The 14,251-nt window shown below is 50.3% G+C and overlaps 1 protein-coding gene across 1 annotated transcript; it reads left to right on the forward strand.

Annotated features, from left to right (window-relative positions):
- Positions 1-9,879: 9,879 nt before the first annotated feature.
- Positions 9,880-13,422, forward strand: LOC308578004 (uncharacterized protein). The gene is made up of 2 exons (XM_081178307.1): positions 9,880-11,809; positions 11,854-13,422. Exon 2 carries the CDS (start codon positions 12,196-12,198, stop codon positions 13,108-13,110), a length of 915 nt encoding a protein of 304 aa, XP_081034433.1. The 5' UTR covers positions 9,880-11,809; positions 11,854-12,195; the 3' UTR covers positions 13,111-13,422.
- The last annotated feature ends 829 nt before the right edge of the window (positions 13,423-14,251 follow it).

The following is a 14,251-nucleotide window of genomic DNA, read 5'->3' on the forward strand; positions in this document are numbered from 1 at the left end:
TCTTTCTAATTCTCTGGAGTTTCTAAGAGAGGTGGCAACTGGCCTTTGCATTGCTATGCTCCCTAACCCTAATCATGCTAATACACAGCAAACAAAGGTCTTAGGATTTCAGTTACCAATCAAAGTAGCAATTGGTTGTGTCAGTCACCCATACCGCTGATGCTGCTTCTCTGGATGGAATGGAAATCTGGATGTAGATTTCAATAAGGAGTGGGGATGTTACTCAGCTTTCCAATTCCTCCTCTACCCCCTCCTTTTTGGAACATAAACAATGCCTCATGTCGCAATTCACTCCCAGGTTGCCCAGGCGATGCTGATGCAAGTGTGGAACCAGACTTGTTTATTTCCATATTACCATGGTTCTGGCAGAATACTCTCCCTCTCCCTCCCTCCCTCCCTCTCTCCCCCCCCCTCTCTCTCTCTCTTTGTGTGCTGCTAATACAAGTCCTCCTTCCTTGCAAGTTACCAGCCCGGGGGGGGGGGAGCCACAAGCCCAAAATACCACATTTTGTTTCATAAGACCCATGGGCATAGCTAAGGGGGGGGGGGGACAGAGGGCAGCTGCTCCCTATCAAATAAAACAATAGAAATACTTAACTGACCAATCATGTCATTTCTGCCCCGCTAACAAAAGTCCTCGCTATGCCCATGCTAAGACCATGTTCCCCATTCCTTTGCCTTCATATGATATAGTATTCATTGATTTTTTTGGTTCCATTTTTTCGTTTTATTTGCAGCATTTGTATTCTAACCTTCCCCCATTCCCAGGAGCTCAGAGAGGGGTGTTTGCACAGGCTGCCTGGGCAACAATGACCACATCCCAGTTAAAATGAAACAAAAAGTCCAGAAAGCATAAAAAAATGAACCTCAAAGCAAAAGAGAATGTTTCTCAATATGAACAGAGGGATGGAGAGGAAATTCAGTTCCCTTAACATGAAACTGACCCAATTCACCCTTCCTTAAACAAGAGGCACACTGAAACGCAGCTTTCTTTTGAAATTTGCACTTCTTGGAATTTTGCCACATGGTTCTCCAACAAAAAACAATGTGGACATACTGTCAGGGAACTGACATCGGAGCAGAGGGGAGAGGCGAGGCTCCCGGACTCTGCAGGAGAGGGGACAAGTAAGGGAAGAGAGAGAACGTCATCTGGGGAAGGAAGTCCAGGTGACACCAGGAAGAAGGGAGAGGCAGAGAGCAGCTCGGACGTGAGGCTCCGAGACTCTTCCAGTGAAGTCAGTGAGGAGGGTGGAGGACCACCACTCGGCACGCCCACTCTGCGCAGAAGGCTTCCGCGCAGAGAGGTGAGGCGAAGGTTGTCCGTTAAGGAATTCTTATGCTGGAGGAAATTTAGGAGACACTCACTCACGGATTCTGCTAGCGACTGAGCAGCAGCGCAAAGGGCTGCTCAGTCAGAAAAAGACACAACCACACCTAAGCAGTTTGGAACGGCTGGAGATTTACACACAAGCAACCCCATTTCCCGTGACACATACGTTAGGGAAAAGTGTGCATCAAAAATACATATATTTGTGGCAATAACAAACAGAAATGTAGTAGATAGGTAGCCGTGTTGGTCTGCCATAGTCAAAATAAAAAAATTCATTCCAGTAGCACCTTAAAGACCAACTAAGTTAGTTCTTGGTATGAGCTTTCGTGTGCATGCACACTTCTTCAGAAATGTGTTATTTTGGGGGAAATTGCTTGGAAAGAAATTAGGGGAAATGAGAACTAAAATTGTGTGTGTGTGTGTGTGTGTGTGTGTTTATTGGCTTATATAAACAAGAATAACATTATACAAGTTTTCTCATGTCATTAGTATGTCACAAAAATAGCATAATAATTGTGGAAAAATATCTGCAACATATGTTTCATTATTAGTGATCAGTGTATAAGTTCTTGGTTTATGAACTGGTTTAAACAATTAGGAAGAAGAAGAAGAAGAAAAAGACAAAAGAGGGAGAGGGGTGGGGTCGGGTGGTTATGCTTCTCTTATTCTACTTACCGCATTTTTCGCTCTATAAGACACACTTTTCCCTTCCTAAAAAGTAAGGGGAAATGTGTGTGCGTCTTATGGAGCGAATGCAGGCGGGAGGCTCTGCTCAGTGCTCCCTTTTATTAGCCGTGTGGAGCTTGTGTGCGGCTCTTGGCTTTTCCCCAGGGAAAGAGCGCTTCACAGGCTCTTTAAAGGGAGCACAGGTCTTGGGGGAGCCTTAGCCATGCGCAAGTTCTCCCGGGCAACAGAAGCCTTCATCCCGCTGCCGGGGGCTGCGTGTGGCTATCCCAGAAGCCAGGACAGCAAGCGGGATCACTGCGATCTCGCTTGCTGTCCTGGCTTCTGGGATTCAGAATATTTTTTTTCTTGTTTCCTCCTCCAAAAACTAGGTGCGTTTTATGGTCTGGTGCGTCTTATAGAGCAAAAAATATGGTAGTGTGTGTGAGGGGTTGTGTCAGCATTACTTGTATGAGTTCTTTTACTATTCACTTGTATGGGGAATTATACTTAAAATTATATAGAACACAATAACTATACAGTGGTACCTCGGGTTACATACGCTTCAGGTTACAGACTCTGTTAACCCGGAAGTAGTACCTCGGGTTAAGAACTTTGCTTCAGGATGAGAACAGAAATTGCACGGCGGCAGTGGGAGGCCCCTTTAGCTAAAGTGGTGCCTCAGGTTAAGAACAGTTTCCGGTTAAGAATGGACCTCCGGAATGAATTAAGTTCTTAACCCGAGGTACCACTGTATATGAAAATGAAAAATGGATATGTAGGTCAACATTTAATTACCCTAGAATCATTTTATCCAATTCATCCGAGCAGAAGCAACAACCACTGGACAGATGATCTTAGGATTCAACATGCTAATTTCCAGCAGTGTTCTCAAACTTGCAATTGCCAGTAGTGTGGCACCTCTGTTTTTGGTTCAATATAACAATTTAAACATTGTATATTTGTCTACTAAGGGTTTTTCCCCAAAGCTAAGTACAACAAAATAAAATACAGATACAGAAGTATGCAAAGGAACACAAATGAAACACAAAAATTTCCTTTGCTGGGGGCAGCATGGAAGAAAAAGAAAAATTGATGTCCTCAGAAGGCATGTAAAAGGTGAGTTCAGGTAAGTGCATCAGTTAGACAAGCCATAGGTTCTGAAAAACCATGGGTACAATTTAAAAAACCTACTTTTTTCTTACAACAGTCTTCCAAGGTAGGCCAGTATCACTTTCCTAACATAGCAGTGAGGTGACTGAGACTGAGAGGGAAGTTTCTTGCATCAAGTTACAAAATACATAAGAAGCTGCCTCGATACTCGCTCAGAATATCTGAATGGAATTAAATCTATCTATTCCGAACAATTCGCTAGATTAATAATGACCGCTCCCCGCTTAAAATGGGGGGCGCCCTTTGCGTGGACGCGTGCAGCCCCTAGATCTGGAGCGGCTCCAACAGCATAGGCTTGGCTTTGCCTTCCCTCAGGTGGGATACCTGGAGGTCTCCACCTACCTCAGTCAGTTGTCCAATCCCACCTGGGGGAAGCGTTGCCAAGGAGACCAGGCCAGGTAGGGGAGGGATTACCTGCCCACACAATAGAGGGAGGATCTTACCTAGGAATCCACACTTGGCTCCAGAGCTTCTCCAGGAAGGACGTCGCTGGACTTCCTCGCTCCAAAAGGTAAGCCTGGGGCCTTTGCCCCCCCCCCCACTAGAGGGATCCCAAGGGATAACGGGGGTAATGGACTTCAGGATACCCCTTCAAAAGGGGATCCTTTTCCTTAGGTGGGCCCTGATGCCCTGGGGTGTTGGGTGGTGGCACGGGGGCCCCTCTAGCTGCCCCCCATGCCTGCGGGGGCGTGTGGGCCGCGGGGGGGGGAGGCAACGCCACGCGCAGCCCCTTCCCTTCCCCCGCCAGGCCTGGCGGCCCTGGGGTGCGGCGGGTGGTGGAGGGGGGTCCCCGGTCACCTCCCAGGGCCTTGGTGGCCCCCAGATGGCCTTTTCTAGGCCGCAGGGAGGCCCGCGGCGTTTCGTGAGGCCTTACTAGGCCTCGGGGGGGCTCCTCCGTGTCCCCCAGCCCTGGAGCCTCCCCCGGGCGGCGGGGGCCTTCCCGCCGCCCCCGTGATCGCCGGGGGGGGGCCGCGGGCCCCGCTGTTGATTTAAAGCAGAGTCTCGTGCCCAGCGGAAGGATGAGGAGTACGTGCTGCATACTCTATATTGCTTTATTTACAGTTCAAAGCTGGTATATTACAGAAAGACATCTTGCCTCTGCCGGAGCAGAAAAGCATCCTCTCGACAGCTCGGAGAGAATCACACAGTGAAAAACAGGAAACCAGTGTACGTCACATCCAGCTTCCCTTTCCCGTGAGAAACTCCAACAGTACAGACTGTGGAATGTAAACACCTGTCTCGTGACAAGCCCTTTCGCTGCACAGTGAAGCAAAGCAGAAACCAACATCCTCCCCCTTTCTGTGAACATCACTGGGCAGCGTGTTCGTACAATATCAGTACAAACCCAATTTCTGCACATAGGTACAGTGTTGATCCTTTGATATAATCTTGGACAATACATCAGCAGGAATTTCATTACCTGGCATATAGGACACCGTTACGAGTCCCTTCTGAATACATTCCCTAGCATGCTGCAACTTTAATTGCAAGTGCTTCGTGCTTTGCTTACAACCTTCAGACTTCAGCAAAGCCAAGCATGCTTTGTTGTCCTGGTAAACCTGGATTGGACATTTGACAGGAATTTTCATATCTTTGCACAATTGTACTAACCATTCACAATCCTTAAGTGAATAAGACAGTGCATTCAGTTCAGCTTCACAAGTACTTAAGCTAACTGTTGTTTGCTTCTTGCAAGACCAATCAAACAGACCCTGATTGTACATGTAGCAAACTCCAGACGTACTTTTCCTGTCTGCAGTGTCACTTCCAAAACTTGCATCTGCAAATATCTCAAGACCACCAGACTTCTGATTGTTAAGTCTCAGTCTGTAATGCATAGTGCCTTTCAAATACCGCGCTATGCGTTTCAGAGCTTTCCAATCCTTGACACTAGGATTGTTGACTTGTCTGCTTAGCAAATTACAGCTAACAGCAATGTCTGGTCTTGAACATCTGGCAATGAAGTTTAACTTGCCTAGCACACTTCTGTACAGTGTAGTGTCAGAAAACGCTTCTTCAGTGTCATCTACCTGATAACCTGTTGTCATCGGTGTGTCTACAGGGTTAGCATCCATCAGGTTTAGTTTGCGTAACACATCAGCAATTTTTCGTGACTGGTGTACTAGAATGTTACCATCTTGATCTCTCTCTATTTCCAGAGATAGGTAGTTGTTTACCTCACCAAGATCTTTCATGTCAAAGTGCTCTTTTAGTTGAGCTAGGGCGTTATTGTACATTGCGACATCTTTCCAAAAGAATAATAAATCATCAACATAAAACAAACAGTACAGTTTCTTTTGCCCCTCCTCTTTGACAAATACACATGGATCAGCTTTCCCTTGCTGAAAACCTAGAGAAAACAATACTTCAGTGAGTTTTGTGTGCCAACACCGTACACTTTGTTTGAGACCATAAAGGGATTTCTTCAGAGCACAAACAAATCCCTGTTTTACCTGTACGCCATCAGGTGGAAGCATATAAAGTGATTCATTCAGAGATCCGTACAGAAAAGCTGTATTAATATCATGGTGACTAATGTGTAAATTTTCCTCTGCAGCTAGCTTGAGCATAAGCCTAATGCTTTCATATCTCACTGTGGGTGAGTAGGTCTCGTGATAGTCTTCACCTGGTACCTGTGCAAAACCTCTGGCTACCAATCTGGCTTTGTGTCTGACTATCTTGCCATTTTGATCTGTCTTCGCTTTGAAGACCCATTTGCTTCCAAGCAGTTTCATTCCTGGAACTACTGGAACTAGTTCCCATGTTTTGTTCCTTTCTAAGGAATCAAGCTCAGCCTTCATGGCATTTAACCATGGCTCAGCTTCCTTTGAATCCAAACCCTGGATTTCTTGGAAACTTGAAGGTTCAAATACCTTCTTGGAGCTTTTAACAGCTGTTACTGCTATTGTAGCAAACTCATCAGCAAATCTCTTTGGAGGTTTGCCTTTTGTGGCTCTCTGTGACCTACGAATTAGCCTTAAGTCTTCAACATTCTCCTCTTCCTTCTTAGGAGAAAAACGACCTATTGTGAACAATGGTTCCTCCAATTCTTGATCAGAGCTTTCAGAGGGTCGCATAGAGGCTTTCGCACTCTTGAAATCCTCTGAATCACCCGATTCAGTTTCAGATTCAGACTCAGAATCTTCATCAGTGGGTTGTTGTGGTTGCTTTTGACTATCCTCAGTCTTATCACCGTCATCAGGATAACATTGGAAAATTCCCACATTCTCCCCCCACTTTGCATTGTACTCAACACTTCTCGTGAGCTTTATTGTCTTAGAGTCAGTCATCATTATTCTGTAAGACCCTTTCTGATAACCTAGAAAGATACCATGCAATCCACGCTTGTCTAACTTGGAGTTTTGTGGTGAGCGAACCCACATGTCCGAACCAAAAATATTCATGTGTTTGATGTATGGCTTCTTGCCAAACATCTTCTCATAGGGGGTACAACCAATCGCTGAAGATAACCTGCGATTGTAACTGTAAACAAAACACGAGAGAGCTTCGGCCCAATAATTCTCTGGAAGATTGGCATCATGCAGCAAGGTTTTTAACCCTTGAAGCAATGTCTGATTTGCCCGTTCCGCAAGTCCATTCTGCCATGGCGAGCGAGGACTAGACAAATCGTGTTGAATTCCTTTCTCAGTCAGAAAAGCTTCAAACTGCTGAGAAGTGAATTCTCCCCCGCGATCACTGAAAAGAGTCTTTATCTTCTTACCATGCACATTTTCCAACCAAGCACAGAATTCCTTGAACCTAGGAAAAGCCTCTGATTTCTGTTTGAGATTGTACACAAAAATATATCTAGAAAATGCATCAATGAGAACCATGAAGTACCTATTTCCACCCAAAGAGGGCGCTAGTGGTCCAACCAAATCAGCATGAACAATCTGGTATGGTTCTGTAGCTTGCCTACTAGACACCTTACCTTTCGCAGCCATTTTCACCTTGTTTGCTGCGCATGCTTTGCACTTCATGTGGTACCTGCAGGGTTTAATAGTCATATCTTCAACCAAGGTAGGCATTTTAGATACTGCCTCAAAATGCAAATGACCAAATTTTCTATGAAAATCATGAATACATTCTGCATGCAAACTTTTGTTAGAACCTGCAATGCAACAAGTGTCATCCTTTTCAACATCATCATAATACAAAACAAACAAACGATCAACATATTCAGCATGCAATACATAATCATTTTTCTTTGTGATGATGCACTTCTTGTTCTTGAAGGACACGTCAATGTTCCGTTCATTCAGCTGTCGAACGCTGAGCAGATTATGTTTGGCGTCTGGCACGTAAAGTACATTCTGTATCGATAAGTCCAAACTGTGAAGAACAACAGTTCCGTAGCCTTTACTTGGAATAGTGTGGTCATCCGCCTGGTGAATCGCACCTTCCTGCGGTGTAAAAGACACAAACAGTCTCTTATCGTTGCACATGTGGTGGGTTGCCGCTGAATCAACAACGAAGAAAGATCTAGACGTCTTCTGGACCTCTGCAGCCTTTGGAGTGAAGCGTGAAACCATAGCCTTGTGCTGCGTTGTCCTAGACACCGGACCTTTGCCTTTGCCTCGGCCTTTTCCACGCGATGAGCTTTCGCTGCGCTGCTCTGTCTTGGCCCTGGGATATCTGCATTCCCTCTTCATATGGCCTAGACGTCCACACGAGTAGCATTTCACTGCCTTCAAAGCTTTGGCGCCATCTGGTGGTTCCACTGCACTAAGGGACGACGTCTGTGAAGACTCCCCCTTGCCCATGCAGCTAGCACCCCGGCGATCCGCTTCATTCAATATCACGGCAGTTACATAGTCCACTGTCAGCTGAGCGGTTGGCTGCACAGCAATCTGGGTTGCAACAGACTCCCAACCTGAACCCAAAGATTGTAGTATCATGAAAGAATACACAGCCTCTGGAAAGTTCAGTCCTCTCTGTTGCAGCTCATGTCTCAGATTTTGCATCTCCATCAGATGTAAACGCACATCTCCACCTTCAGCAAGAGCCATATTATGCAGCTTGTTAAAGTAAAACATAGTAGATCCAGCTTCTGTCCTTAAGTGAGCCTCTCTCAAAGCATCCCAAATTTCTCTGGCTGAGGTCTTATCACGCAATAGACAGAGCTCTTCTGGGGATACTATCAATGTAAGCGTTCCCCGTGCTTTGGAATCCTTAGCTTCCCATGCATCTGTAACTGGAACTGGGGGGGTGTCTGTAATCACCTCAAACAAACCCTCTTTCCGCAGAATTGCCTCTGCATACAGAACCCAGTCGGCATGGTTTTTCTTGTTGAGCGTAGGAATCCCACAAGCATCCTGAAGGGCCATCATGACTCTGGCATTAGCCTTCAGCGTCATATATGCTGCTTTAAATCTTGCTGCGTCACTGCTGCAGCTGCTTCATTCCAAAAGCGCACTTAAAAGTTACTTTCGATTTCCCCAGCATAGTGACTTGTGCCTGGGAGCCTTTTGCCTGTTCCCGGCAAAACGGCTTTAAATGTTCAAAGTCCAGCCATAAAGCAATTAACTAGAAGCTGGCAGGCTGCCCGGAGCAGTAGCACATACCTCATCAATCACTTTTACGCGCAGAGCAGATACCGTTCCGATCTGTCCCTCTGCATTCCGATCCTTTGCCGGCACTCCGATTCGACTTCTGGAGCCCATAACCACGTGTTGATTTAAAGCAGAGTCTCGTGCCCAGCGGAAGGATGAGGAGTACGTGCTGCATACTCTATATTGCTTTATTTACAGTTCAAAGCTGGTATATTACAGAAAGACATCTTGCCTCTGCCGGAGCAGAAAAGCATCCTCTCGACAGCTCGGAGAGAATCACACAGTGAAAAACAGGAAACCAGTGTACGTCACATCCAGCTTCCCTTTCCCGTGAGAAACTCCAACAGTACAGACTGTGGAATGTAAACACCTGTCTCGTGACAAGCCCTTTCGCTGCACAGTGAAGCAAAGCAGAAACCAACATCCGCCACGCGGCCTCCCCCGGCTCCGGAGGGCTGCCTGGGCCGCAGGGAGGCCTGGCTGGGCCTCGGCGAGGCCTTGCCGCATTTTGCAGCCTAGCCGGGCCTCTGGCGGCCCTGGGGCCTTTCCTGGGCGGTGGGGGCCTTCCCGCCGCCCCCGCGATCGCCGGGGGGCCCCGCGGGCCCCGCCACACGGCCTCCCCCGGCTCCGGAGGGCTGCCTGGGCCGCAGGGAGGCCTGGCTGGGCCTCGGCGAGGCCTTGCCGCATTTTGCGGCCTAGCCGGGCCTCTGGCGGCCCTGGGGCCTTTCCTGGGCGGCGGGGGCCTTCCCGCCGCCCCCGCGACCGCCGGGGGGGCACCGGGCCCCGCCACGCGGCCTCCCCCGGCTCCGGAGGGCTGCCTGGGCCGCAGGGAGGCCTGGCTGGGCCTCGGCGAGGCCTTGCCGCATTTTGCGGCCTAGCCGGGCCTCCGGTGGCCCTGGAGCTTCTCCTGGGCGGCGGGGGCCTTCCCGCCACACGCACAATCGCCGGGGTGGGGGCGCGGGCTGCGGCCCGTGCCCTCCCCGGCTCCGGGAGGCGTAACCGGGCCTCGGAAAGGCTCTGCTGAATAGTGCGGCCTAGCTGGGCCTACAGCGGCTTTGGAGCCTCCCCTGGGCGGCGGGGGCCTTCCTGCCACCCCCCCATTCCGTGGGGGGGCCACGGGCCACACCGCATGGCCTTCCCCCACCTTTGGTCAGCCTTTAAGGCTGCAGGGAGGCCCTGCCGCCTCATATGGCCTACACCAGGCCTCTGGCGACCCTGGAACCTCCCCTGGGCGGCGGCGGGGGGGACCTCTGCAGCTGGTGGGCATACCCGCCTCCCCCCCCAGATGGCCCCGGGGGACAGTGTGTGCCTCTGCTTGCCCCACCCCCCCATAAACCGTGGTGGGGCCTGCTTAGTGGTGGCCCCAAGTCTGCAGCCATTTCAATGGCGATCGCATGGCAGCAGCCATTGCGCCGGTGACTACATGGCGGCGGCCATCCTGGATCTGGCTGCAGGGGCGGTCATGCTTCGGTGGTCCTTAGGCGCACCTATGGCCTCATCAGGTAAGTATTGGTTTTGCATCTCACTATCATAGCTTGCCAGCAGGTGCAGTGGACAGCAGGCATCACGCTCATTATCGACGAGGGGAGACTGCCCATGGACCTCAACTGAAATCTGTGCAGTGATTTTCTAAACTATTGCTTGTTTTATTTTGCAGCCTTTAGTAGCGATCCCTGCTGCGACTCAGTCCTTGCCTTATCTCCTCCCCTCCCATTATTTGAACCCTTACCTTTATCACTAGTGTGTGTTTGCAAATTGATAGCGGGCATTTTCTACCAATCATTGCCCCCCCCTTGTTCTACGGATTCCCTAGCATACCCTACTCTATTAGCCCCACACCATGCCACCAAAGCGTCAGGCTGCTTCTCCGCCCCGCATTAGAAGGGGCACTGTAAGGGGCGCGTCCACCAAGCCTGCCCAGATACAGGCCACTGAACAGCGTAAGGCGCGTGCGACCAGGGAGGAGCAGCCCAAGAAGACCGCGCCCAAGAGGGCAGCAGCACCTAGAGGGTCTTTTGGGTCCATAAGCCCACTAGCCATGGCGAGTCGCGCCGGCAAGGGCTCGGCTGCCAAGCCGAGATGTACAGAGAGCTCCTCCTCTACCCGCTCCTGCCTTAGTAGCAGTCCCTCGCACCCGGTGCGTGGAGACAGTAAGGATAGGACCATTGCCCGGCTGAGGCGCCGCCTGGAGCAGCGGGATTCGCGCACAGGGCGCTCTGGGTCACCTCACAGCCGCAGGCAAGGGCGCAGTAGCAGCTCCGCTGACCGCCGTGTCCAGGAAGGCGCATCACGCTCATCATCCCTAAGTCGCACAGATCGCGTCATCGTGGGAGGAAACACCGCAAATCCAGGAGGAGAGCCACAAGTCCAAGAGGGACTCTTCTGGATCATCTAGTTCCTCAGGTAGGTCCAGCTCCACTGATAGTACACGGGGGGGAGCATCAAAGGCTATTGGGTTACAGGCCCCCACGCCCCAGGGCTGCCGCACTGGGTCTGGCGGTGCCGCAACCGGAGGCACAGGCGTGAACATGGTGCTATTGCGCTGTGTGGTGAGGAGGGCATTGACTCCAGAGGTAGCATTAGGAAATCCAACTTCAAAAGAACTGACCAGCCCCCAGGCCTTCGCCTGCGCGAGAAGTTGCGGGAACGCATCCTTAATGGGGAGTTTGTGGATTTGTTTGATCTGCTATCCCCTGCCTCTTCGACATGCCTAAAATCTAAATCCGCCAAGCAGAGGAAAAAAGATAAAAAAGTGAGTGTTGAGCGTACCTTTCGTAATTGGCTCACTGCATACACCACTTACATGGGTATTATAGTCGCTAGTTACCCTGACAGGGGTTGGCACCTGACCAACTACCTACTTATCATCCTAAAGGCTGAAGCCATGTATGGGGGGGGGAGGCGGCACTTGCCTATGACCAGGCATTCAGGGAGCGGGCGGCAGGGGACGACACAGCTAGATGGGATATCGAAGATGATGACGTGTGGTCTGAGTTGGTTGCCCCATTCTTCAAGAAAGGGTCTGACAATGTGAAACAGTCCAAATACCAATCCAAGGCCCCCAAGAGATCTTGCTGGGAGTATAACAACGGTTCCTGCTTCAGAGAAAAATGCCGATTTGCTCATAAATGCGAGCGCTGTAGTGGATCTCACCCCACCACAAAATGTTTTTGGGGGTAGAAGTTTTTTCAAGGCTCCCGCGGATCAGGCGCAGGCACATCTCAAGACAAAAGAGAGGCCGGAGCCTCTACAGGCTCCTCTGGCACACTGCAAAGCAAAAACAATGCCCGCAAATAGTGTTCTCCTTTCCCTAGCCCCCTCACCCGTATCTATATCAGCAATGCTGCCTTTTTACTCCAGTACCCCAATAAAGAGGCAGCAAAATACATTTAGGAGGGCTCTAGGGAAGGTTTCCACATCCCAGTGGTAGTCACCCCTTCATGCACCAATCCCCCCAACCAAAAGTCTGTCTGAGATATGCCACACATTGCTGAGAAGAAGATCACCAAAGAACGTTTGCTGGGGCGAGTGGCAGGTCCCTTCTCAGAACCTCCATTTCCCACCCTCATAGTGTCTCCACCAGGTATCGTGCCTAAGAAGGCCACAGGCGAGTTTCGATTAATACACAACCTTTCTTACCCAAAGGGTGGGTCAGTAAATGATGCCAATCCTCAAGAACAATGCTCAGTCAAATATGCATCTCTTGATCAGGCAATCAGGCTGGTTAGGGAGTGCGGCTCGGGCGCGCTCATGGCAAAATGTGACATCGAATCGGCCTTCCGTTTGTTACCAGTCCACCCCAGGGACTTCTGGTTGCTAGGTTTCAAATCATATCTGGGTATTGAACTGGATTCTGTCAGCCAAACCTCTTGCCTGCCCCTGGCCGAACTCGCCACGTTGAGGGAATTGGTTACCACCACGATGGCCCAGAAAACGACTACGTTGCGTCAGGTCCAGACACTCTTAGGACACCTCTATTTTGAAGGCAGGGTTATCTCGCCCGGTCGCGCCTTTTGCGCACGCCTAGCCCGTCTCACGGTTGGCGGTGTTGCCCCCCACCACCACATCAGGGTCACTCATACCATAAGGGAGGACCTCAAAATGTGGCTGACCTTCCTGAAAAGTTACAATGGGGTATCCTTTTGGCGAGATTGGCTGCTGCTTAAGGAGCAGCTACAGGTGCACTCTGACGCCTCTGGTCGCTCTGGCTTCGGTGTCTACCTCAGGGGTCACTGGCGTGCGCAGCCTTGGCCGACATCTTGGCACGCGGAGGGCATTACACGCGATTTAACTTTTCTTGAGTTCTTTCCAATCCTAGTAGCTCTCCGGGTTTGGGGGACCTTCTCAAGGACACCAAGGTGTGCTTCTGGTCAGACAACCAGGCGGTGGTAAGAATCATGGCGAAGCAATCTGCAAAATCCAACAGGGTAATTCGCGTGCTCCGTCTCTTCGTGCTGGAATGTCTGAAAGGTAACATCACCTTTTCCGCGCGGTTCATCCCGGGCCTCAATAACGACATTGCAGATGCCCTGTCTCGCTTTCAGATGGAGCGTTTTGGTGACCTAGCACCCGAGGCCGATCAACTCCCAGAAGCCTTTCCGGAGGACCTTGGGAACTCGGTCGAGAGAAGTGACAGCAGGGGTACTGAGCCCCCTTGCACCATCAACATTGCAATCCTACACCGGAGCATGGTCCCAATTCGAGGGGTTCAGAGATAAGTTTGTTTAACGACGCAGACGTGCAGCTAAGGAGTATGATGTTCTAATAGTTCACCTAAAGCGTAGAGGCATGGCCCCTTAAGACAATCAGCCTGCACAAGGCTGCTTTCTCATACTTCAGCAACTGTTTTTGGCTCCCAGATCCCTGTAACAATTTCCACGTAAGGAAGCTTTGCAGGGTGGCGTCACTCCCACCCGCCCATTCCAGATAAGAGGAGGACAGTAATCATTGAGATCCTCCGGCTGATATTGGATGTGCTCCCCAGTATCTGCTGGTCCAGCTATGAGATTAGGCTATTCAGGGCGGCCTTCTCCCTGGCCTTCCTTGGTGCGCTCTGTATCGGAGAGTGCGTTGGGGGCACATTGTCATCTCATCGCAGGGGCTTGTCTGTGGCTGATATCAACCCTGACAGGCGCATGCTACAAGTCAAAATCCGAGCCTCCAAAACCGATCAACTAGGTAGGGGTACCACGCTAAGTCTAGCCCCCTCCCCACACACTGGACCATGCCTGGTCGCGGACACACGCAAATTCTTGAAGGTACGTCCTCCAGGACCAGGCCCTCCCATTCATGCATCAGGCCGCCCCATGACCCGTTGCCAATTTGTTTCAATATTGCGTAAGGCCATCCATGCTTGTGTAGGTGACCCGGCACAATTTTCTGGGCATTCCTTTTGTATCGGTGCAGCAACCACGGCAGCTGCAAGTGGCCTCCCGGCAGAACACATAAAAGCAATGGGGCGGTGGCGTTCAGCTGCCTTCAAAGGCTACATTAGATACAACCAGCAGACACTGACAGATCCTTTCTTTCAGGC

Source organism: Podarcis bocagei (genome assembly GCF_964188305.1).
Source record: "Podarcis bocagei genome assembly, chromosome: W".
Lineage (NCBI taxonomy): Eukaryota > Metazoa > Chordata > Lepidosauria > Squamata > Lacertidae > Podarcis > Podarcis bocagei.

What these genes read in the sequence shown, in the direction of transcription:
- LOC308578004 (XM_081178307.1), top strand. Translation starts at nt 12,196, where the DNA reads ATGCCACACATTGCTGAGAAGAAGATCACCAAAGAACGTTTGCTGGGG.